This window comes from Danio aesculapii, chromosome 13 (assembly GCF_903798145.1).
Source record: "Danio aesculapii chromosome 13, fDanAes4.1, whole genome shotgun sequence".
Taxonomy (NCBI): Eukaryota; Metazoa; Chordata; class Actinopteri; order Cypriniformes; family Danionidae; genus Danio; species Danio aesculapii.
In genome coordinates, this window is record NC_079447.1 from 50,469,312 (window position 1) to 50,496,564 (window position 27,253).

Here is a 27,253-nt window from a genome sequence, read left to right on the forward strand (position 1 = left end):
CAAACTCAATTAAAATGAGCTGAAACAACATAATTGTTAAGATTTCATTGGGACAACTTATTTGTTATGTTCAATTCACATAAATTTGTTAAAAGTGGTAAGTTACAGCTCAAATTTAGCCTTATTTTTGCTAAGATGGCTATGTTTAGATGTCTATTAGACACATAGACTTCCTTAAAAACAATTACTTGTCAAATAACAGCAAATATGGATAAATGATAAGGGGGTTTAAAACATAGGCTAATAACATCAAAGGTGTTGTTGTTTTTTTGTTAGCATGTGTATTTGAATAAAAATAATGATATATTAGTACTACGATTTACAAAAGCCACCCACTAAAATGTGGCTAATTCATTGTAGCTAACAACAGTTTATATTTCCAACCCTTATTTACCTATTTGTAAATTTCATACACTCAAGAAGAAATACTTTTCACTAAAATGTGACATTTTTGTAATCATTTACCATATCAACCTGTGAAACTTTAGTAGAACAAAAGGAGACATTTTGAAGGATGTGCTGGTCACTTCTTTATAAATTTATAGGGGCATTAATGTCTCACTTTGAGTTCTAAATTTCAGGATAAATTTCCTTGCATAAATCTATTTATATGGATTCAAACTGCCTAACACATGATGTTTGCATTCCTTTCTGAAGCTTGATATCAATATTCGTATAGTCGCTTCGTGGAAAAGGCATTCCTTGCATTCCGCAGAAGAACGCGCTTCATGCGGGTCCGGAGCAGCATGCGGGTGAGTAAACCAGTTTAATTTGGGAGTGAACTATTCCTTTAAGCCAGAAGTGCAGCTTTTCCACAGAAGCAGAGGGCCGAGTCGACTGCCAGTCAAGGTGACGTCAGACCGGTCGAGAGACGAGCTCGGGCTCGGTGCTGCTGCGGCGCGCGCTCGAGACCCCCGCTAACCGAGCGCACACGCGCAACTGTCACCATGATCAGCCTTATATGGGGTGGATCTTAAATCATAACTGCAAGATGAAGACGGCATCATCATAGAGAGCGCAGCATCATATACTTAATTCCTCGGGATCCTGAAGCCTTCACGCCGCACAATACTACACTCCGGCACGGCCAGACTGCCTGCAGCTGCCAGGCGGGTAGGCGGAGGCTGGAAGGGGGAACACATCTATTTTCTGCTAATAATTATAAGTAATAAAATGAAGCGGAGAAAGATGGTGGTGGCGGTGGGCTTCTGCGTCTCCTTTCTCCTGGGCACGCTGATGAATTTATTGTTCATTCCGGGATTCGAGCACCACGGCGAGCGGGTGCACCGCCACCACCACCACGAGAAACAGCAGCCCTATACAGACGCTCCTGCCCGGCTTCAGATCGACGACTTGCCGCCGGTAAAACCGGCCACTGTTGGGCGACTCTCGGAGCTCCAGCGGCAAATACGCGAGCGACTGGACGAAGTTTTGCGGTACCGACGGGCGCACTGGCTCGGCACCGGACCTCTGGAACGCCGGCGACTAATGGATCTGGAGCAACGCAGCGAGTGGGAATCATACAAAGGAATTGAGAAAATTAATCATTACGATCCATCGCGATCGACTCCCGCAGTATCCATAGCAACAAAATCGCACCGGGAGATTACGCGCGAGTCGGTGCTCGGCTGCGCCAGTATCGATAACGTTACCAATGTCCAGTATTTGGGTTCGGGATACACAAAGGCGGTTTACAAGGCGGCTTTGAACAGCAGCTTCTCCGTCGCGTTAAAATCTGTGGATTTTGGGGGTCACGACATGGAGAATTGTGTGAAGAAATACGCGTCGTCTGCAGACTGTTACAAACTCGCATCCTTCAAAATTATCAAGGAAATGACGCTGATGGAGAGACTGCAGCACCCCAACATTCTCAAGGTAATGTGGATTATATTGTAAAATTGTTTTGAAATCACAATTCATCTTGGTGTTAAAATTATCCTATTGATGTTCCATATATATATATATATATATATATATATATATATATATATATATATATATATATATATATATATATATATATATATATATATATATGGAACATCAATATGATAATTTTATATATATATATATATATATATATATATATATATATATATATATATATATATATATATATATATATATATATATATATATATATATATATGGAACATCAATATGATAATTTTATATATATATATATATATATATATATATATATATATATATATATATATACATAATGAACATTTTTATCCATTTTTCAGTGAATACGGGTAATATATTTTGGTGCATTTGAACAAAACATATTTATTAAACATATATTTATTAAAATATCATTTTACTGACCGAAAATCATCATTAGTAATAGAAAGTTAATACATATAAATATTTTCCCCTAGCATATAAATTTGAGCTACACATTTTTGGACTGTTATTGTTAACTATTTTGTTAGATTAGCTCGAGATCTGGCTTCGTTACTGACTAATCTAATATATATGCAAAATCCTTCCTATAGAAAATATGAATTTTAACGAGAGATTTGTGAGGGGTGTACTTATATATACTGAGCACTGTATAGGCTATATATGTGATTAAATATAAAATAGCATTAGTTTTAGCAACAGTATTCAAGGTAGGCTTTGAACACTTGTAATTTGCGTATGCCATTTTTGGAGCAACATTAAACATTTATATTATGGAATGTCGAATTAAGGTGAACTTTTCGTGTCCTTCGTCTTCATATGTTGTCAAGTTATTAATTGGTGAAACTTAAAATGTCTGATAGCAGCATATTAGCAAGCAATTCTGACGCATTATCCAAAGTGAGAAAAACTACCAACAGCTGCATTAAGATCTATCATATAGACACCTCTAATGTAAACGGTGTGTAATTGCAGTGTGAGATCTCAAGTGTGAATGTTTACGCCTGGAGTATCAAAATCAACACAACTCAATGGTGTGTGTGTTTAAGTAATTATCCTATCATTCAGTCAACAATGGCTTAAAATGGAGATTGTCCCCGTGTTTTCTCCTCAGTTTTGAGTTGGCTCTGTGTCGTCTTGTGTGTCATGTATTTGACATGAACGGTTGTGAAGCTGTTGAAGTCTTAATCAGCTCTTGTAAACATAAGCGAACGAGACTCTGAAATTAACAGCTCTCGTTTATCGTCGCCCTTTTGTCTTCAGGCAGTCTAACTACAGTATGTAAGTCCAGAAATGAACCAGGTTTAGCGCAAAAACATAGAGTGAATGTAATTATACTCACAGATCTTCTTAAAATATATGTGTTTTTTAAATCTAATCAAATTTTGGTCTGAAATGTATGTTTGTCAGAATATATAAACTATATATTTTGATTAAAAAATGATCTGGAAATCAATTCAATGGTAAATGTTAGAATTTAGGGTCACGGGTTATTTTACTGTACAATTTGCCCTAACAACAAACCATTAACTTATACCTTTGGCTCAGTAAACCTTATCTAGCTGCTTGTTAATATTAAGGTACACTCATTTTCGCTGCTTACCTATTTACTGTGAGCTGAATTAACACAATTCTTGAGGGTTTTTTTTTTTTTGGACAGCTTAATTGTTTTATGTTCAACCTACTTACCTTTATAAAATCAATTAAGTTAACTTTTAATCGATTTGTGTTGGGACAACATGAAGGAAATTGTGTGGAAACCAGCATTTTTTTTTTACAGTGTAGCCATTAGATTTATTGGGTATGATTAGGAATGTAAAAAAAAGATAATAAATGGTTAATATCTTATTAATAGGCAGGTAATAATAGGCCAGTAGTGAATGGTGTGAATTATTATGTGTTACCAAATTTAGTTGAGGAAACTCATTCTATCCAAGCTATTTTTTATTGATATTTATTGATCTTATAAGCTTATAAGCCTTCTACCGTTGACCTGCTCATCAGCAGAATTGAACGTGGCCACAGAGACGTGCTTTACTTTATTTCAGAAGTGCTAACCGTTGAGGGCCTGGTACCGAAGGCTTTATCAGAAGCTGTATGTAGATTGAGGGCCGAGGCCTGATTTCATTCTGCTTGCTCACAGCAGGGGACCAACGGTGCAAGACCACAGTTAATGAACTCAAACAAAAGACATGTTTATGGGGGAGAGAAGGGAATATCATCATCATTATTACACAAAGACACAAGGCTCTAGAGCTATGACAGACTGCTGCCTTAAGATACCATCCAGTCTGTAAAATAGTTTAATGTTAGGATTTTGAAATGTTTAAAAACTTTATATTAAGGTTTCATTAGTTAATGTATTTACTAATACGCAAGAATACTAGTACAGCATTTATTAATCATAGTTTAACCTCTAATGCATTATAAAAATCCAGATTAATACTTGTTTACATTAATGTACTCTGAGTTGACAAGAACTAACGATTAATGACTTTATTAGAAAAAATTTCAAAGGGGGCAAATAATTCTGACCAACTATATATATATATATATATATATTTTTTTTTATTATTTATTTATTTATTTACTTATTTATTTATTTATAGTTGAAGTCAGAATTATTAGCCCCCTTTGATTTGTTTTTTCTTTTTTAAATATTTCCCAAATGATGTTTAACAGAGCAAGGAAATTTTCACAGTATGTCTGATAATATATTTTCTTCAGGATAAAGTCTCATTTGTTATTTCGGCTATTATTTCGGCTTTAATTTTTTTGTCACCATTTTAAGGACAAAATTATACAGTTTATACATTATATGCAGCCTACAAACAATAGGCTATTATTTGACATTATTAGCCTCACCTTAATCTTCATATGATCACTATTTTAAAAGTACTTAAAAAAAATTTGACTGAATTTTTGCTTCCCTATTTTTACAGGAATAATCTCTAAATATTAACTTAAAATTACGTGTTACTCTCTGAAAATACAGAAAATTTCCTATTAAAAAAACAGAAAAATAACGTAAAACCAAAATACAAGCTATAACTGTTAATTTAATGTTATAATTTTTTTATTACAGAAGTTGTCTGTAAAACAGCAGATATTTCACTGTATAATGAAAAGCTGGAAAATTCTGAAAAAAAAATACAGACAATTACCTGTAAAATAATGTTTATTTTTTTACAGTGTAATATATATTGCAGAGGAAACAAATTTTGCAATGTCAAATATTTCCAATATCCTTCAGCCCTAATAAATATAGTAATAAATATATTGTTCATTGTTTGTTCATGATCGTAAATACATTAACTAATACAACCTTATTTTAAAGTGTCACTACAATATTTAAATATTAATACCTGTAGTGTTAAATATGATTGATTATATTTTTGTGACAGCTTTTTGCACTTTTTTAAAAAGCTAACAATGTGAAATGTGTTGGGAGTAAACTGCATTATTTAAGTATTAGGTCCAACCAAGTGTAACATTCAGTCTTGTAATAAACTGTATTTAATCCTAAATATTTTGCTTGATTTTAATTTGCTGATTTATATCAAGTGCACTAAATGAACATGAATCAAATGTAAAGATTTGTCAAAATGACACTTAAAAATAATGAACTGGATTTACTAAATGTTAAGGTAAACAAACGCATTAAATTTAGTGATCATTTGGTCACTAAATTTCATTTGTTAGTTTAAATTCAGCCTATATAAATTATTTGCAACCACTATACCTTAAAAAAGGTAGTAAATCCAATTAATTATTATTTTTTTCACTGTGCAATCTTTATACATGGAAAAAATATCTTACTACATACAAACATTAACAGTCAGTATTCTCTCATGTACTCAATACTGTTATTTACCCATTTGTTTTGAATTTAAAATGAAGCTTGTCATTCATAATGAGTCATTCATAACATAATTTAAATTGCTGATCATTTTTAATACTTTGTAAAAGTTGTAATACGTTTGTTTCTCCCTCACATATATCACCATGTGTAAAAGTTGAGTTGAATATGGGCGTCAGCTTCATTCCGCAGTCAAGTGCCACGTCTCATTGCAGAGAGCTTCAGAAGAACTCAGAGTTCTTAATACTGCAATAAATCAGCAGAATTACTCAAATAATAGCTCTCTCTGTAAAGCAGCGATGATGGAACACACACACACACACACACTGATGTATTCCTCACATGCACATGTATTAATAAGCAACCAGTGCAGTCAGCATCTTCCTCAGCTCATCATCATCCTTACTTTTCACTAATTACACCTAAAAACACATACAATGCTATCCAGTCTAAGTTTAATTTCAGTTTAATTTCAGTTTAATCCAGTTTAATTTCAGGATTTTGGAATGCCTAAAAAGTTCACAATATACAATAAGGTTTCATTAGTTAATGCTCGTTAATGTATTTATGATGAACTAATAATGTACAATGTATCATGGACTAATAATGAGCAATGCAGCATTTATGAAATATAAATAATATCTCTCTAGGGATGCATGATGTTGGAAAAATCTGATATTGCAATATTTAGTTTTTCTGCAATAAATCGTGTGACATGAATACAGTTTGAATAGCTCTATTTGACCATTTTCTGGGGAATCTAGCAATATTCAGGTACCAAAATTGAATAATTGCAATGCAAATAATATTTTCTTACAATGCTTCGTCTCGTTTCTACACAAATATCTAAAAAAAAATTCTTAGAGCAAGTAAAATATTGTTTTGTTTTCACCTTCAGAAGAAATAAGTCAAAATTAAGAGTTTTTTCCTTAAAACAATCTAAATGATCTGCCATCTAAGTAAAATAATCTTGTTTTTGGTTTGAAATGTTGATATTTGAACTAGAAGCAAGTCAAAAATTAAGCAAGAAAAACATTTTTAACATAAATCGTATCAATTCTGTATAAATAATTAAATGTTATTATAATTTTTTGATCCCAAATCTTTTAAACTCTCTTGAAATGCTCAGTCACAGGCCTTAAAACAAATGCAAATGATAAAACTTTCACTGTATTATGGCTAAACTTAAAGTAGTGACTCTACAAATCACATGTTCTGTGGCTCCTGCTCCAGACTCAACATTGCAGATCTTGCGATGTGACTATTGTGGCTGCGCACATTGCGATATCGATCCTGAAACGATATATTGAGCAGCCGTAGCTCTCTCTGTAAACCAGTGATGATGGAACACACACACGCAGATGTATACCCCACATGCAAGTAACCCAACAGTCAACTTTATCAATTGAAATTAGTGTAGTTAACTCAAAATTGACTGAAAGTTAATTCTACTCATTTGAAAAGAGTTTTGAACTCAGTGTTAAAGGCAATGAGTTATTTAAATGCCTCATTACTTCAACTTAAACGGAGTAAGTTCACAGTACTCATGTAGATTAGTTTTTTAACTAAAATGGTTTGTAGCAATCGGTTTCCTCAAATGGTTTGAGTTGCCTTAACTTATTAGGTTTTACAGTACTCGGTTGGTTTGAGTTCTCTTCATTTATTGGCTTTTACTGAGCCCAAATTGCTTCGTTTACTCAAATGGATTAAGTTTACAGTACTCATTAGGATTAGTTTTTGAGCCTAAATGATTTGTTGCAATGGGTTTCCTGAAACGGTTTGAGTTGCCTAAACGTTTTGGGTTTTACAGTACTCAGTTGGTTTGAGTTCTCTTCATTTATTGGCTTTTACTATGCTCAAATTGCTTCGTTTACTCAAATGGATTAAGTTCACAGTACTCATTAGGATTAGTTTTTGAAAAATAATTTGTTGCAATGGGTTTCCTCAAACAGTTTGAGTTACTTTATCTTATTGGGTTTTACAGTGTATTAAGAAACAACCAGTGTAGTCGGCACCTTCCTCAGCTCCTCCTCCTCATTATCATCCTTATTTTTTCACTAATTACAGAATGCTCTAAAGCTATGGCAGACAGATGCCATCCAGTCTTTCAAATATTAATTTTTTAGGCATTTTTGCCTTTATTTGACAGAACAGTAGGTTGACAGAATGTGAAGTGGGATAGAATCAGGAAAGGTCCACAAGCTGGGATTCGAACTCAGGACACCCAGAGTGCTGCCGCACCATGTGTCAACACACTATCTGCTGGGCTATCTTGCTGACGCCATCCACTCTTTTAAAGTTAAATAATTTCAGGATTTTAGAACGTCTAAAAACAAAAGGTCACGATTTACATAAAGGTTTATATTAGTTAATGTATTTACTGCTCCAGACTCAACATTGCAGATCTTGCGATGTGACAATTGCGGCTGCACACATGAAACGATATATTGTGCAGCCCCAAGAGTCACATCGCAAGATCTGCAATGTTAAGTCTGGAGCAGGAGCCACAGAACATGTGATTTGTAGAGTCACTAAGTTTAACCATAATGCAATACAGTTTTATCATTTGCATTTGTTTTAAGGCCTGTGACTGAGCATTTTCAGAGAGTTTAAAAGATTTGGGCTCAAAAAATTATAATAACATTTAATTATTTATACAGAATTGAAACAATTTATGTAAAAAAAAAATCGTACTTAATTTTTGACTTGCTTCTAGTCCAAATATCAACATTTCAAACCAAAAACAAGACTATTTTACTTACCCTAATGGGAGATAATTATGATTGCTTCAAGGAAAAACTCTTAATTTTGACTTATTTCTTCTGAAAGTGAAAACAAATCAATATAGTTACTTTCTCTAGGAATTTTTTTTAGATATGTGGACTAGAAACGAGACAAAAAGCAATGTAAGAAAATATTTTTTGCATTGAGATTATTCAATTTTTGTTTAGTTTAGCCAGAAAATCGTCAAATAGAGCTAGTCAAACTTATGAAACTGTATTCATATCGCCATACTATCTGCAGAAAAACAAAATATTGCAATATCACATTTATTTACTAGTATTTACTAACATTAAATAATAATGAACAATACTAGTACAGCATTTATTAAATATAAATAATAAAATGTGTAAACCAGCTATGATGAAACACACACACACACACACACACATACAGATGTATTTCTCAAATGCGAGTATTAATAAACAACCAGCGTAGTCGGCATCTTCCTCAGCTCCTTGCCCTCAAACCTAACCAATCACATGTGCTGCTTTTCATTTGCTTTGGCAGCCGCCACATCGGACGAAAATAAATGGCTCTTATTTTATAAGTTGCGAGGGTCAGAGGTGAGAAGATACGATACGGCGGGCTGATTAGCACCAGGCCGGGTTCACCAAGAGTGCACGCAGAAAAGATCTGACGGCTCCAGATTCTGGAGTCTTTAACTAACATGTCTGTCAAGCAGATCCCCTTCTTCCTCTTACAAGCGGAGGGCAACACCTGTTATATAAACACTGCTGATTGGTGCTGGTGGTGCTGGATGTGTGTGAGGACAGCGAGAGTGGGCTCATTCATGTTCATGTCAGGAAAGCAGTCGGGACGTGTCAGCGCTGATGTACGAATTTGTAGATTTGAGGATCGTGCCTGATTAATGGCTTGTGAACGTAAGGGATTTATTAAAGGGGACCTGTTGTGCAAAAATCACTTGTATAAGGGGTTGTGTTGCAGCAGTGTGTGAGTATAGCCAGCTTCTAGTGGTAAAAATGAATTAAATAAATTTTTTATAATTATACTCGAACAAAAAAGTCTGCGGGAACACTTTGATCTCTTTTTTATTAGCATAGACAGCCCTGAGTGAGAAGCAGCCGACTAAGAGGCATTATAAATGCTGGGTTTTAGGATGCGCAAATGAATATTGTAGTCTCCATAGACTGACACATTCTAAGAGGTTTCTTTTTAAATTCTCAGTTTTCACAGAGGTAACATTAGTCCAGTTGTGAATCTGCCACTATGCTGACACACAGGCATTTGTAAGATGAAGGAGGAGGCATTGAAGATGAATCCAAAAGAGTCTTGATGAACTTTCTTGAGTCCTGCAAGAAAGCTTTCTTTGCCATTCCAGATGACTTTATTAATCAGTGATTTGAGTCATTGCAGAGATGTATGGATGCAGTCCTCCAAGCTCATGATGGAATCAGACACAATATTCATTCTGTTTCCACTGCAGCATGACTTTATATTCTATACTGGACATTATTTCTGTTCAGTGACCAGACTTTAATCTAAGCAAAGTCAGACCTTACTGTCCTAATTAAATCATTCAAAATCAAGGCATGATCATATTTTATTTAGGTAAAATAAGTATAATCTAGAGGCCTTTGCCTTTCATATAATCTACTTCTGATTCCAATTGATCAACTAAAAGTCAAGTTATTATTTGCTGTTCCTAAAACTTGGCTAGATGACAAGACTTTTGTCCGGTAGTGTATGTATACACACATACTTCATTAAAGTTCCTAATGATTTGTTGGCTGTACGTTATCTGAAGCCGCACTTATTTGGGAAAGATTATTAGTACAATGAATAATAATTTTGGTGTTCCTTTTTCAAAGCGATCATATGACTGTAGTTGACTTGAAATATAAACAACACAGGCTCATTGTGAAAACGTAGCCCTGCGGACGTTTCTGGAGACAGCGAATTATGTAGGCGGAGGTACGTTTGGCTGCATTTCATTTCTTTAAACGAACGCTAGGGGGCGGTGTGACGCCGTTCCTTTTCACGCTTACCAGCTGACCGCTTACCTCTGTATGGACGGCATTCCGGCTGCAACCAGTTTGTCCCGTTAGCGTGCCATGTCCGTCGGCGGATTCGAGATGCAGAGAGGAGTTGACCACAAAGACGGGGGTTCGAGTCTGGTGAAGAGCAATTCCAGAAAGCAGGTAAGACAAAAACAGAATCCAAAATATAAAACAAATGAGTGAAAAGCAGGGTGAGGATGTGGTCAAAAAAAAAAAAGTCAGACGAGCTTTTATGTTTTTGGATCGCGTTTGAAACGTGTTGATTGGGTTTAGGGAAGCGGGTGGGCGGTTCAGTCGATAAAATTGGTTGGGTTTAGGGAAGGGGGAGGGTGGGTCACCCGATCGGTCACTCAGTCAGCCAAAAAGTCAGTCCAAAAGTGAGTCGACAGCGGCCTCTGGTGGGTTTACGCGAGAACAGCAGGTGCGAGGGAAATTTGAAAGCTGCAGAAAAAACGTGCCGCCGGGACGTATTTCGCGGTCTCCAGAAACATCCAAGGACGTTTTCAGAATGAGCCTGGGTTGAATATATAACACAAGTCATCTAGACTAATGTCTTGGTGCTTTTTTTAGTCCTTTCTCAGAGTCAAAATGATCAATTACTTTCCTTTTTTGTGAAAAGCTCAGCTCTGAGATTCCTAGTGGTGTTTCACGGTTGAAAGAGTAATAATATGAAGTCGGAGCAACGTGAGAGAGTGAACAAACGATGGCAAAAATGCGTGAACAAGTTCTCCGCAGTGTTTGTATATGGCAAGGCATTTGAAATGGTGTGTCGGGCAATCTGCAACACAGCTTGGGGGCCCGATTAGGGTGGTCTTGTTCTGGGATTACGTTTACATGAGCATGTCATTCTGTTAACTTTTCAGATTCTTAGTCAAGTCCCAAAATACACACACTCACACACACTGCAGGGTAATCAGTAACTTGCTAATGCGAGCATGTAGCATGTGGATGTGAAAGCTGGGTGTCCTAAACACAGAGGCCCCTGGGGTCATTTTTAAGACGGCAGTGAGACGGAGAGTTTTAGTGCGAGACGCAATTAAACACGGGTTAATACTTTAACCTCTTAGCTTGTCAGGAAGGAGAAGGCGAGCGGTCACCAGTCAACAGGAATCGTATATATGCATTTAAAGGGGACCTATTGTTTAAAAATCACTTTTAAAGGGGTTTAACCCCAATTATGTGGCAACAGAGTGTAACAATAGCCAGCCTCTAATGGTAATAATGTAGTAATTCTATTTTTTATAATTACACTTGATAAAAAACAGTCTGCAGAAGCACTTTGATTGACATTCTGCCTTTGTATGTGTCATCTGAGGGGAAAGCCCCACCCACTAGTGACCATCTCTCCCCCATTAGCATAGACAGCCCTGAGTGACAGCCATTAGAGTTTGCACAAGATAATGTCAACAGCTAAGAAGATTATAATTGTGGAGTTCTTGTCATATTTTCAGTTTCACGCACAGATCTTTGTAGCTCCGCCCTCTTCTGAAAAAGAGCACAATCTCATTTGCATTTAAAGCGACAGTCACCAAAATGGCACAATTTGGATCAAAGTCAAAAAGGGTCAGTTTCACAGAGTTATAAAACAATATTTATGTGGTGTTTTGAGCTGAAACTTCACTCACACACTAGGGACATCAGAGGCTTATTTTACCTATTGTGCAAAATAGGTCCCCTTTACAGGGGATAGTTCACCCGAAAAGGACTTACCCTCAGCCTTATGTAATCTTTGAGAGGACCAAGTCAATAAATGTCTCAAAAAATTGTTTTAAGATTTGTTTTCAGCATAAATGACAGGGTTGAGTTGAAAAGTTTATCCCATTGTGTGGTTGAGGAATCAGGAGGACTGAGGAACAATTTCGAGTCCTGATATACTTCAAAGTAAATAATAAAATAAAGTGCGTGCCTTCATTTTGACAACAATCAGGCTCATTTGATAGCTAGCCAAAATGATCTTTCCAAAAAAGTTCACCAGCTGCTGAACACGTTCAAAACATCATTGGGGATGACACAATAGGTGGGTGTATATGTGAGGCTCCGCCTTCTCTGACATGGAGATGTTTACTTTTTTCCTCATTTACAGTCCATCAAGGTCATTATAAAAATATACAGTGATGCATGCTATAACAGCAGCCATATTGCCTGATAAATGCTTAATTGTAATGTTATCAGTTGATAAGGAAATAAATAATTATACACATTTGGATTGTTTCCAAACTCCAGATGTGTCCTACTGCTGAGGGTTTTGATTCTTTCCGTATCACGTGGCGCGTCACCTGCAGCACACAAGCACTTTAGAAGAGTTTTTTTTCTGATTTCAGAGCTTATGACTGTGAAAAAAGCACTTCAGTTTTGCCATTTGCCAGTATTTTGTGAAGAGAAATTATTTCCTTGTTTTTTGCAGTTAAGGTTTTAAAATAAAATAATTTGCCCGCTGTATTTGTTTGCTCATTTTTGTAATCAGGTTGAGAAAATTTTTATATCAAGATAGTGTCAGAATGAAGTCAGAAGTATTAGCCCCCCTGAATTATTAGTCCCCCTGTTTATTTCTTCCCCAATTTCTGTTTAACGAAGAGAAGATTTCTTCAACACATTTCTAAACATATTAGTTTTAATAATTCATCTCTAATAACTGATTTATTTTATCTTTGCCATGATGACAGTAAATAATATTAGACTAGATATTCTTCAAGACACTTCTATACAGCTTAAAGTGACATTTAAAGGCTTAACTAGGTTAATTAGGTTAACTAAGCAGGTTAAGGTAATTAGGCAAGTTTTTGTATGATGATGGTTTGTTCTGTAAACTATCGAAAAAGGGGCTAATAATATTGACCTTAAAATGGTTTTAAAAAAATTAAAAACTGCTTTTATTCTAGCCGAAATAAAACAAATAAGACTTTCTCCAGAAGAAAAAATATTATCAGACATACTGTGAAAATTTTATTGCTCTGTTAAACATCATTTGGGAAATATTTTAAAAACAAATAAAAATCAAAGACGGCTAATAATTCTGACTTCAACTGTATATATAGACCATTTTAAAGGATGTAAACAAAAACAATGGTCCTAACCTATTTCCTGTTTTATATTTTTAATTTCCATAGCTTCCAAGAATACAAAAAGATCCACATATCGATAAATAATGTTATGACAGCTGTTTTAACATTAGGTTATGATTAATTGCCTCTTGTTGCAGTTATGAAATAGTTTGACAACAATCAGGAAATGTTCATGGGCCAGTGGCATCACCACATTTAAATGCTCTATATACAGTTGAAGTCAGAATTATTAGCCCCCCTTTACATTTTTTAATATTTTTTAAATGTTTCCCAAATGATGTTTAACAGAGTAAGGAAATTTTCACAGTATGTCTGATAATATTTTTTCTTCTGAAGAAAGTCTTAATTGTTTTATTTCGGCTAGAATGAAATCAGTTTTTACATTTTTTAAAGCCATTTTAGGGACACAATTATTAGCCCCTTTAAGCTTTCTTGTCTGCAGAACAAACCATCATTATACAATAACTTGCCTAAATTACCCTAACCTGCCTAGTTAACCTAATTAACCTAGTTAAGCCTTTAAATGTCACTTTAAGCTGTATAGAAGTGTCTTGAAGAATATCTAGTCTAATATTATTTACTGTCATCATGACAAAGATATAATAAATCAGTTATTAGAAATGAGTTATTAAAACTATTATGATTAGAAATGTGCTGAAAAAAATGTCTCCGTTAAACAGAAATTGGGGGGAAAAATAAACAGGTGGGGCTAATAATTCTGACTTCAACTGTATATGAGGGACTTTATTGACTATCCTGAGAAAGGGATCAGAAGAGGAGGATTCTGGGAGGAAATGAGCTGCGGATGGTGATGAATGTGACCGTAAGACCTCTGTTCTCTTCCTTCTCCATCGATCTGCTCTCTGTTTATTTTGCTAGGCAGGAACAGGCTGATGAAGAAATGAACTTGTCTCTTCCCATTGTCCTATCGCTTCACTAAAAAGATCCATGCGACTTTGAGAGCGCAGATTCTGAAACTAAATGAAAAAAAGTCTTAGGAAGGCGAATCATTCTGACTTCAACTGTAGTCATCGCAGCTTTGAAAGATCCTCATCAACAACAGAATCACGTGGAACGCCCGGCACAGAACCAGAGGGAAAACCTCTAAAGCCTTTGAATGCTCTGGCAGAAAGACTGAACAATTTCACATTTCCCTAATAAGTCTCAAATCTGCTTAATGTTCACTGATCAATTTTAGAGGCAAAGGGAAAATGACTCAGAACTTTTTCCAGCGCCGTTCCTTCAGAAACTCTGATTAAAACAAGGTGCTGAAGCTCTTTCCCTGAACCGTTTATTCACTTTTGCGTTTTCCCTCCACGCACACGTTTGAACTAGGCATGGGCTGGTATAAGTTTCTGACAGTACGATAACCTTGGATAAAAAACATCCGGGTTTTGTGATTACTGCTCTAAATATGTTCTTTTTAAATGTCTGGGTACTTTTTCCCCCATTGAACACAATATACTTTATTTTAGGAAACATTACATATATTTTGGAACAGTAAACATGTCAGGCTAAATAATACAAATAAATCATTTACTTCTGCTGTCTTCATTTAATTTAAAAACAGATTTCTTTACAACTTAAAAATGCATCTTCATCTGTCTTTCTGTGGATATACAGTAAGCCACTGCACTGTTCAGGTCTACCGCATGCTTGTATGTTGGTTTATTAGCGATTTGTTTTTCAGATGGTTGCTGAATCCTGAGCCGGCCAGTAGTTTTTGATGTGAAGGGTCCTTTTCTGCTGAAGATACTCTTGCCCTAAAACACGAAATAAAATACCCGTAAAAACAGATTTAAAAATACAGTAGGTCGCTGTCAAGCCCCCGTTTCTGAGCGGGTCTTGTTCTAGTCTTCACTAAACATAGATGCTGGTTTTCACTGCCCACTACTATTTCATCTCTGGGCAAACATGGCTGTCTCTGTGGGCATTTTGATTTGTTGCCAGCGTGTCCTCATTAAATGATCGCAGTACGGGTTGCAAGTGAACGTGTGTTAGTATATTAATGGCACCTAACAGAAATGCTTTTGTGAGCGTCTGTTTATCAGCACATGTGGCACCAGTGAGGGGAATTTTTCAAGCTGATGAAGTTCAAGTTGGCATCATGAAATTAAAAACTTTTTTAGGCCTCGGTATTACCATTATTAGTACTCATTCAAGCCCTATAGGACTATAGCTTTGGATAGCTCTGCCTTAAAGGAATGATATTTCCACCCTAAAAGACTGATAGCTCCACCCTGCAGGACTTATAGCTCCACCCTAAAGGACTGATATTCTCACCCTAAAAGACTGATAGCTCCACCCAAAAGGACTTATATCTCTGTCCTAATAGACTAATAGCCCTGTCCTAAAGGATTAATAGCTCCACCTTAAAGGACTAAAAGCCCCACCCTAAAAGACCGATAGGTCTGCCCAAAAGGACTGATAGCTCCACCCTAAAGGACTGATAGCCCCACCCTAAGTGACTGATAGCCCCGCCCCAAGGGACTGATAGCCCCGCCCTTAAGGACTGATAGCTCCACCCTAAAAGACTAATATCTCCTCCCTAAAGGACAGGTAGCTCTACCCTAAAGGACTGATAGCCCCGCCCTAAGTGACTGATAGCCCCGCCCCAAGGGACTAATAGCCCCGCCCTTAAGGACTGATAGCTCCACCCTAATGGACTGATATTCTTGCCTTAAAGGACTAATAGCTCTGCCCTAAAGGATTGATAGCGCCGCCCTAAAGAACTGATAGCTCTGCCCTAAAGGACTGATAGCCCCGCCCTAAAAGACTGGTAGCCCCACCCTAAAGAACAAATAGCTCCACCCTAAAGGACTGATATTCCCACCCTACAGGATTGATAGTTCTGCCCTAATGGACTGATAGCTCTGGCCTAAAGGACTGATAGCCTTGCCCTAAAGGACTAATAGCTCCGCCCTAAAAGACTAATAGCTCTGCCCTTAAAGGACTAATAGCTCCACCCAAAAGGACTAATAGCTCCACCCTAAAGGACTGATAGCTCCACCCGATGGACATTCCATGTGACCAGAAGCGAAGAAAAGTCATTTTTTGGGGGATGTAATGTTGTAATATTTGATGTAAGTGAAATTTTTGCACAGGTACATCATTCATAGCACATACTAATATACTAATACTAATATAATATATATATATATATATATATATATATATATATATATATATATATATATATATATATATATATATATACACAAATAAAAAGAAAAATGTTGATTTCACCCCAACTTTAATGAATCACAAGCAGACGTGTCCAAAAAGTAATGTTTGAGACCATGAGGCCTCCCTTAATGATCCCGCTTGCTCACTCTTTCCTGAAAATAGAGTCTTTTGAATGGGCCAAACTGACCGGCAAACAAATAAAATAAATAAATAACGACCTATTCCATCTCTTTTACAATGCTCATATGCACAGCTTTGGAGATCAGACAAGAAGAAAGGAAACTCTTCCCTTTCTATGTACAACTAGACAAAATCTAGATGAAGTAACATGTATTTCTACTGCTGCCGACTTTAGCATCTGCCAGAAAGCAGCTCTGGAGAGATACTGGGTGCTCTTCTTTTGGTAAATAAGCTGGACAGCCAGGTTGACCTTTGTGCTGGTGTCAGTCAAACGGCTCCATGCGGCAGACAGAATGATTACCCAAGAAACTGACTGCAGCAGAGATTGACTAAAACACACACTCACACTTCAGATGATCGGCCTGATAATACTCATTAGAGAGCGTTTAATCTCAGATAGGGTCTTGCTTTCTGGGAAATCTGTCTGTACACAGATCTTAGATCAGATTGGCACTGTTCCTGCTTCAAATCATGAGGCAGAACCCTCCCACAGGGACAGGCAGAAAGATCCTGAGCTGCTGCCCTGAATCTGACAGTGATAGTCAGTTTCTGTCTTCTGTTGAACAATAAAGAAGACATTTTGAGGAAAGCTGAAAACCTGTAATCACTTACTTTCATAGTAGGAACAACAAGCATTTTTCTAAATATCTTCTTCTTTGTTTAACAGAAGACAGAAAGGTTTGAAACTAGTAAAGGGTGAATAAATAATGGCTGAATTTCATTTTTGGGTGAACTAACCTCTTTAATATGTTGCGCTATGGTTTAAAACGGATTATTCTGAAAATACGGCAGCTCCTGCTGATCTCCAGTTAAACCAGCTGCCAAGACTCAATGTTTAAAGAGTCTGTCATACTGGCTGCCAGCAGTTCTTTTCCAGCATGGCTGTCCTGTAAGCTAAAGTGACTATTTATTGCCACAAACAGACATTTAGAGTTTTTCAAATTCATGAAAATGCCCACAATCTGGCTAAGATTCATGACCGCATGAGTGAATCACAAGCAGAATTGGTTAGTTGGTTGGTTTGGGTTGGTTGGTTGGTTGGTTGGTTGGTTTTGGCTGGCTGGTTGGTTTTGGCTGGTTGTAGGTTGGTCGGTTGGTTGGTTTTGGTTAGTTGGTTGGTTTTGGTTAGTTGGTTGGCTGGTTTTGGTTGGTTGGTTGGCTGGTTTTGGTTGGTTGGTTGGTTTTGGCTGGTTAGTTGGTTGGTTTTCTGGTTCGTTTAGGTTGGTTGGCTGGCTGGTTGGTTTTGGCTGGTTGGTTTTGGTTGGTTGGTTGATTTTGGTTGGTTGGTTGGTTTTGGTTGGCTGGTTGGTTTTGGCTGGTTGGTTAGTTTTGGTTGGCTGGTTGGTTGGTTGATTTTGGTTGGTTGGTTGGTTTTGGTTGGCTGGTTGGTTTTGGCTGGTTGGTTAGTTTTGGTTGGCTGGTTGGTTGGTTGGTTGGTTTTGGCTGGTTAGTTGGTTGGTTTTGGTTGGTTTTGGCTGCTTGGTCGGTCGGTCGGTTGGTTGTGGTTGGTTGGTTTTGGCTGGTTGGTTGGTTGGTTTTGGTTGGTTTTGGCTGCTTGGTCGGTCGGTTGGTTGGTTGTGGTTGGTTGGTTAAGGTTGGTTGGTTGGTTTGTTTTGGCTGGTTGGTTAGTTTTGGTTCACGGGTTGTTTGGTTGGTTGGTTAGTTTTGGTTGGTTTGTTGGTTGGTTGGTTAAGGTTGGTTGGTTGGTTGATTCGTTTTGGTTGGTTTTAGTTGGCTAGTTGGTTTTGGTTGGCTGGTTGGTTGGTTGGTTGGTTGGTCTTGGTTGGTTGGTTGATTTTGTTTGTCTGATTGGTTGGTTGGGTGGTTGTTTTTTTAGGTTGGTTGGTTGGTTTTGTATGGTTTTGGTTGGTTGTTTTTTCCTTTCATTCTTAATTATTTCAGTTTGAAGAATTAGACTAACCTGTACACAGAAACACTGGATTTGTTTTGGACATTGCAAATATGGAATAGTCTGTAGCAAGGATGCATGGATGCTTCTCAAAAAACGATTACCTCATGGATGTGTGCAATAACTTATGTAAAAGATATGTCAATGTGAGAAACCTTATGGCAATATATATTTTTCTTTATCTATCTGTGACATCCCGTTGTGTTTATCTGTTAAAGGTTTCTTGTAATAAGATATGTGCAGAGAAATGTATTTTATTTTTGTTTTGGGTAGGAAAGAGTATTAATAGAAATTTTAGTTGGTTGATTTTTTGTGACAGTGTATGTATGTTGAATTATTTCCATTTGTTTAATAAAGATTTGAACTAAAAAAGTACTAATCCCTTACAAAAAACATTTTATTATTGTTTTTAGTTATGGTTTTTATTATATAGTATTTATTATATTATTGTTAAATTACAGTTTATTGCATTTGTTCACTGCAAATTAAAGATCATTTATGACATTGTCAAATATTATAAAGAAAAGCAGCCCAAAAGTCCCAGAATGTATTAATTATCTTTTCAAATATTTTATTGGTTAGTTATGGAATAATACAAATTTGATCATTTATTTATTTATTTATTTATTTATTTATTTATTTATTTATTTATTTATTTATTTATTTATTTATTTATTTATTTATTTATTTATTTATTTGTTTATTTGTTTAGCTGTGAGTCGTTCAGAAACTCCTGCTTCAGGAGTAATGCTCAGTGTATATGGACTAGTCAACATAACATTGAGCCTGTTGTCACCGGACACTTTTAGCATTGTCAGCATGCCCGTCAGAGGTGTTGTGCATTGTTAGCAAGTGTGAACGATGAGACTAAATTGAGACACACATTGACTTTGAAGGTAAGGATCATACCACAGATCAACATGGAAGCTAACTTGTTATTTTACACACACACACACACACACACACACACACACACACACACACACACACACACACACACACACACACTTGGCTGTGGGGTATTATAACGATCTGCTTTCTCCATTCGACCTCCAGACATTATTCAGCTTTGATGCTGGTGATGGCTCCGCTGCTCACACAGCCATAGGTTGTTTTCTTTTTAGATGAAATTTCACGCCGTTTCATTTTAACTAGCTGCTTTGGCTTGAATTAGCCTAGGAAAATGTTTCTATAAGCAAAGAGCCAATTTCTGCAATGCTAAGAGCTCGTCACAGCTGGCAGAGGGAAGTGGTCTGATAGCAGCGGCCATGACATTTTTACTACAGTGCCCTCCACTAATATCCATTTGCTATGTTTGACGTCACGCAATGCCGGTTTCAGGTCCAAGTGCTCTATCAGACCATAGAGGGAAGCTTCAGAAATGCTCACAAAGCGATATGTTTGAATGTGCTGAGAATATCTGCCAACACTTCCATTTTTCCAGAAGTCTCCTGTATTTCACACACATCTCCCGCCAAACATTTTGTCCATGTTTGACAAGTTGTCTTATCTTGTATGACGTTTGATGAAATATTCACACAATTGACAAAAAAGTCATATCCCCAAGCATTGTTTACCTCAATCTGACAACATATGTGACTCAGTTTCACTGTTGATTTTTGCCCGTGGTTGGTTGGTTTTGGGTTGGTGGTTGGTTTTGTGTTGTTGGTTTTGGTTGGTTGCTTGGTTTTGGTTAGGTTTGGTTGCTTGGTTGGTTGGTTTTGGCTTAGTTGGTTGGTTGGCTGGTTGGTTGCTTGGTTTTGGCTTGGTTGGTTGGTTAGTTGGCTGGTTGTTTAGTTGGTTGGTTTTGATTTGGTTTGGGCTGGTTTGATTTAGTTTGGATTGTTGGTTTTTGTTTTGTTGGTTGGTTTTGTTTGGTTGGTTGGTTGGTTGGTTTTGGTTCAGTTCGGTTGGTTGGTTGGTTTTGGGTTGGTTGGTTGGTTGTGGTTGGTTTTTATTGATTTGTTGGTTGGTTTTGATTTGGTTTGGGCTGGTTTGATTTAGTTTGGTTTGTTGGTTTTTGTTTTGTTGGTTGGTTTTGTTTGTTTGTTTGGTTGGTTGGTTTTGGTTCAGTTCGGTTGGTTGGTTGGTTTTGGGTTGGTTGGTTGGTTGGTTGGTTGGTTTTTATTGATTGGTTTGGTTGGTTGGTTTTGGTTTGGTTGGTTGGTTGCTTGGTTTGGTTGGTTGTTTGATTGTTTTTGGTTTGGTTGGTTGGTTGGTTTTGGTTTAGTTCGATTGGTTGGTTGGTTTTGGGTTGGTTGGTTGGTTGGTTTTTATTGATTGGTTTGGTTGGTTGGTTTTGGTTTGGTTGGTTGGTTGCTTGGTTTGGCTGGTTGTTTGATTGTTTTTGGTTTGGTTGGTTGGTTGGTTGGTTTTGGTTTAGTTCGATTGGTTGGTTTTGGTTTAGTTTGGTTGGTTGGTTTTGGTTTAGTTTGGTTGGTTGGTTGGTTGGTTTTGGTTGGTTAGTTGTTTGGTTTTGGTTGTTTGGTTTTGGTTGGTTTGTGGTTGGTTGGTTGGTTGGTTGGTTGGTTTTGGTTGGTTGGTTATTTGGTTAGTTGGTTAGTTTTGGTTTGGTTGGATGGTAGATTGGATTTAGCTTGGTTCAGTTGGTTGGTTGTTTTTGGTTGGTTAGTTGGTTGGTGTTGGTTGGTTGGTTAGTGTTGGTTAATTGGTTAGTGTTAGTTAATTGTTGGTGTTGGTTGATTGGTTGATGTTGGTTGTTTTGTTGGTTTTGGTTAGTTGGTTAGTTTTGGTTGATTGGTTGGTTGGTTTGTTGGTTTTGGTTGGTTGGTTGATTAGTTAGTTTTCACTGGGTAAGTTGGTTTTCGTTGGTAGGTTGCTCATATATAAAAAATTAAAATACATAAAATTAAACTAATTTTAGGGCAACGCAGTGGCACAGTAAGTAGTGCTGTTGCTTCACAGCAAGAAAGTTGAGTTTGAGCCTCGGCTGGATCAGTTGGCATTTCTGTGTGGAGTTTGCATGTTCTCCCCGTGTTGGCATGGGTTTCCTGCACAAGTCCAAAGACATGTGGTATAGGTGAATTGGGTAAGCTAAATTGACCGTGTATGTGTGTGAATGAATGTGTATAGATGTTTCCTAGTGATTGGGCTCATTTATTCGGCTTTCATATAATGTATAAATCTGAAAAAAGAATACACTTTTGTTTTTCTATAAAACTTTGATGTGTTTGCAATTGTTTGTTCTAGATTTTTTGTTAATTTGTAAAGCAAAATATCAATACATTGCAAAATTTTGTTGAATTTTTTTTTCGAAGCCTTCTTTACTCATATTTTTCAAGGGTGCCAATATTAGTGGAGGACACTGTGGACAAAACACAAACATATACACACCAGCGCACACCATTCTCATTACCTGCTGTCTATCTGCGCCCATAACTTATTTTGTCTCCAGTTTTGAACTCCACTTATCACACACACTGTGTACGCTGATTGGTTTCTCTGTATTTTCTGAACACACTGCTGTGAGTGTTTTTGTGCTTACGAACGCTCTTGTCTCTCATGCAGCTTTACGGCTCCTGCTATCAGGACAGTAATGATATAAAGGAGACGGTGACGGCAATCACGGAGCTCGGCAGTCCTCTGGAGATGATCCAGCTTCTGCAGACACCCTGGGAGGAGAGATTCAGAGTGAGTCAATGCGCATTTCACACACACACACCATATCTCTGCTGTCAGAGGAGTGAAACATTACTGTAAAACGCCACATACAGCTGAAGTCAGAATTATTCGCCCTCCTGTATTTTCTGTAATATTTTTTTTTCTAAACAAAGAAAAAATTTGTTTAATTTCGGCTAGAATAAAAGTGGTTTTAATTTTTTTATTAGACAATTTTAAGGTTTATATTATTATCCTCTTTAGGAAATATTTGTTTGATTGTCATTTTTCCCTACTATTATTTAAGAAAAAATAGATATTTTTGTAAAAGAATGGCACATCAAAACATTTTCAGTAGTGGGCCTTTAAATGCCTCGGATTTAGCATATTATTCAATATTATTTACGTAAGATAAATAGATTGGAAGCGGCCAGCAGATACAGATCATTTACTCCGAATAAACAAACACAGACAAAATTATATTCATTAGACGAAATTGCAACCATTTCATAATGCAAACCGTTTTAATGACTTCGACCCTTCGTGAGTTTCTAAAACCGCAACTCCTGTCTGCATCCTGAAGCATTGCTCACACGCGGTTACTTCAGTGTCCTGTGTTTGTGTGTGTGTGTGCTGCAGCTCTTCATTCTGTGTGGTTTTTTAGTTCAGCTTTTGCTGGATCTCTATCACGGAGGAACGACTCCCATAATGACCAGCAATGACTTCCTGTGGCCGCATCACTTCCTGTGCAGTGCAGGAGCTTTTTCCTCTGATAACAGCTGCTGTTGATATGAATGAACATTAAATAAAGAAAACATGACGTAATAATCTATGAACATGGGCTTTAATGCAGCAGACATACAATTTCATAAAAGGTTAGATTTAGGATGTTCGTGTCTAAGGATAACATTATTTTGAGTGGCTAATTTGTACGGATTTATAGTCGTATAAAAATGTCAGATTTTTAAAAGAAGGCGTGGCACCAAACCCCACCCCTAAACCCTACTGTCATTGGAGGATAAGAAATCATACTAAAATATACGAATGAGACTGTACAATTATATACGAATTAGCCACTAAAGCAAAAAGTTACGAACTGTCATGAGATAACATTGGTATTTCCAATGAGCCTGTGTTGGTAAAATTGAGTGGTCAGAAGGAAAATGATCATTAATGAGTATTCATGCTCAAAATATTTTGTGATCCTGAAATAATATGCCTATTTATTGACGCTGTCATGTTACACCAATGCTACGGTTTGGTTTGATTCCCGGTATTGGAGCCACGGTATGGTTGTGTTCAGATTTGTTCAGTTTGCTAAGGGGCTGTGGCTTGTACGGTGGCCGTGGCACCAAACTCAAACCCCTAAACCCAACCTTTAATGGGGGATAAGCAAATCTTTCAAAATGAACGAATAAGATCGTACAAATTCATACCATTTAGCCACTAAATCAAAATAGTTACATATTAGCATGAGATAGGGTTTGTTATTCAGCTTATTCCACATGTTAAAGGGGTAGTTCAGCCTAAGATGAACATTACTAACTGAGCCTCAAGTCATTAGGTTTGTTTATTTCATTGGACAGAAAAGAAGATATTTAAAAAAAAGCTAAAACCATTGACATCCATAGACAGAAAAACAAGCATTATGCAAGTCAATGGTTCCAGCTTTCTTCAAAATATCTTCTTTTGTGTTCAACTGATGGAAAAACGAAAACAGGTTTTGAACAAGTGTCCAGCAGACACAGGATGTCAACATGACGTCAGATTGAACATTGTGGAGACCTTGCATTTTGTTTGGAAATGAAGATCTGGTTGAAGTTAGAACCCAACGTCAGGCCGACATCAGTGTCCTACGTCAGACCTAAAATCAACCAAATATCAATGTTTCATGATGTTACAGCTTGATGCTGTGTGGACGTTACCAATATTACGTCTATCAGACGTTGGATTTTGGTTGCCATACCTGACGAATTAATGTCAGTATTTGGTGTCATTATGATGTTAGTTTAAGATGTTGGCTCGATGTTGGATTTTGGTCACTTTCTAACACAACCTATAATCAACCAAATATCAACGTTTTATGATGTTACAGCTTGATTTTGCGTGGACGTTACCAATATGACATCTATCAGACGTTGGATTTTGGTTGCCATACTTTATGAATAAATGTCAGTATTTGACGTCAATATGACGTTAGTTTGAGATGTTCGATTAGGCTCGACGCGGATTGGTTACTTTCCAACACAACCTAAAATCAACCAAATATCAACGTCTAATGATGTTACAGCTTGACGTTGTGTGGACGTTACCAATAAGACGTCTATCAGACATTGGATTTTGGTTGCCATACCTGACGAATTAATGTCAGTATTTGGTGTCATTATGATGTTAGTTTAAGATGTTGGCTCGATGTTGGATTTTGGTCACTTTATAACACAACCTATAATCAACCAAATATCAACGTTTTATGATGTTACAGCTTGATGTTGCGTGGACGTTAATAATATGACATCTATCAGACGTTGGATTTTGGTTGCCATACTTTATGAATAAATGTCAGTATTTGACGTCAATATGACGTTAGTTTAAGATGTCTACTTAATGTTGGGTTTTGGTCACTTTCCAACACAACTTAAAATCAATCAAATATCAACATTTCATGATGTTACAGCTTGATGCTGTGTGGATGTTACCAATATGACGTCTATCAGATGTTGGATTTTGGTTGCCATACCTGACGAATTAATGTCAGTATTTGGTGTCATTATGATGTTAGTTTAAGATGTTGGCTCGATGTTGGATTTTGGTCACTTTCCAACCAACCTAAAATCAACCCAGTATCGACGTCTAATGATGTTACAGCTTAACTTGTGTGGAGGTTACCAATAAGACGTCTATCAGATGTTGGGTTTTGGTTGCCATACCTGACCAATAAATGTCAGTATTTGACGTAAATATGATGTTAGTTTAAGATGTTGGCTCAATGTTGGATTTTGGTCACTTTTCAACACAACCTGAAATCAACCTAATATCAACGTGTAATGATGTTACAGCTTGACTTGTATGAAGGTTACCAATATGACGTCTATCAGACATCGGATTTTGGTTGTCATACCTGACAAATAAATGTCAGTATTTGACATCAATATGACGTTAGTTTAAGATGTTGGCTTAATGTTGGATTTTGGTTACTTTCCAATTCTAACACAACATGAAATCAACCAAATATCAACGTCTAATGATGCTACAGCTTGATGTTGTGTGGACGTTACCAATATGACATCTATCAGACGTTGGATTTTGTTTGCCATACCTGACGAATTAATGTCAGTATTTGGTGTCAAAATGACGTTAGTTTAAGATGTTCGATTAGGCTCGACGTTGGCTCCACTTTCCAACACAACCTAAAATCAACCAAATATCAATGTCACTTGACGTCGTTATTGGACGTCAAAATAACATCCTTAGGCGCTGGCTAGACATTGAATTTCTGATGTCACGACCTAAATCTAACCTAATATCAACATCTTATGTTGTGTGTCTGCTAGGAATGATGACAGAATTTTCATACTTGGATGAACAGTTTCATTAATAAACGCTAATGTGTCCTGTCTCTTTAAGACGCTGCACTGTGGAACAAAGCAGAAACACCTCAGCAAGGCTTTCGCCACATTTGAATTGCGTATGAGGCGCTACTAGACTCTGGGGAGACTGTAGACTTCATTGACTTCCAAACAGCTCATTTAGGTCCAAAGCCATTTCCTTTGCACGTTGACGAAGGCTTGTGTGCCTCTACCATACAAAACCAGCTCAAATCAATTCATGACAGGCAAGAAAATTTGCACACTGCATCTGCAAGAGGCTAATAATTCTGACTTTAACTGTATATGTGCTCTTGATATCACAGTATATTTGACAGAAAGATATATTTGAAAGTATCGTCTTTACACGCTTGTGTTGAAACCAAATCTGTCGATGTATTTTGAACAGCTTGGCTTTCTCAGCGGTTTAACCAAAGCTACTGATTGCCTGCCATGTTAAGCAGGACACAAACTCCATACGCAGTCACACGGCTGACCTTTCCCAGTAGTTGCTAATCCGGAGTGTATTAAAAGCAGCTTTTGTGTGTTGTGAAAGGCATAGGCAGTGTCCCGTCCACCCCCCCTGTGTCTTCTGTGTTTGCTTCTCTTTTATGTCCTCCTCTCCTTCATTTGCGTGTGGTTCCTCCTCTCCGTCTAATCCGCTGAACTCCGTCCCGAGTGTGTGTTGGATGCAGGTCTTTCTTGAATGCGAGGTGTAGCAGCTGCCACAGCTTCAGTCTCAGACCCTCACACACAATAAGAGGGCTGATCTTCACATTCACAACAGGCCTCACACACTCGAGTGCTCCTTGGGGGTTTCAGTGAGCACAGTGCCTGATGAAAGTTTTACTCTTTCAGACTGGGTTCTGGGTGAATCTGGTGGTCTCGAATTAGGACCTAGTAAAAAGTCTTTTGAAGTGTCTAATTTGTGCATTTGGGTCTCCAATAGGCATGTGCCGGTATCACATTTTCATGCTGCGATTAATTGATTGAGCTTTTATCACGGTATACGGTATTATCAGGATATTGTAATTTTACTAGAGAAACAGGTAAAAAAACACAAAAAACTTCAGTTTCCTCAACTTAGTCACTTTAATAACTTTTTAATTAACTAAAGGTACTTCAAACATTTAAATACAAATAAA

At 37.0% G+C, this 27,253-nt stretch overlaps 1 protein-coding gene across 1 annotated transcript in view; it reads left to right on the top strand.

Moving 5' to 3' along the window:
• The first annotated feature begins 848 nt into the window (after positions 1-848).
• Positions 849-27,253, top strand: part of pkdcca (protein kinase domain containing, cytoplasmic a) — a 49,583-nt gene continuing 23,178 nt past the window's right edge. The window contains exons 1-2 of the mRNA XM_056471054.1: positions 849-1,875; positions 22,435-22,557. Coding sequence (XP_056327029.1) covers positions 1,174-1,875; positions 22,435-22,557 — 825 coding nt within the window. The 5' untranslated portion in view covers positions 849-1,173. The remainder of the gene's footprint in view (positions 1,876-22,434; positions 22,558-27,253) is intronic.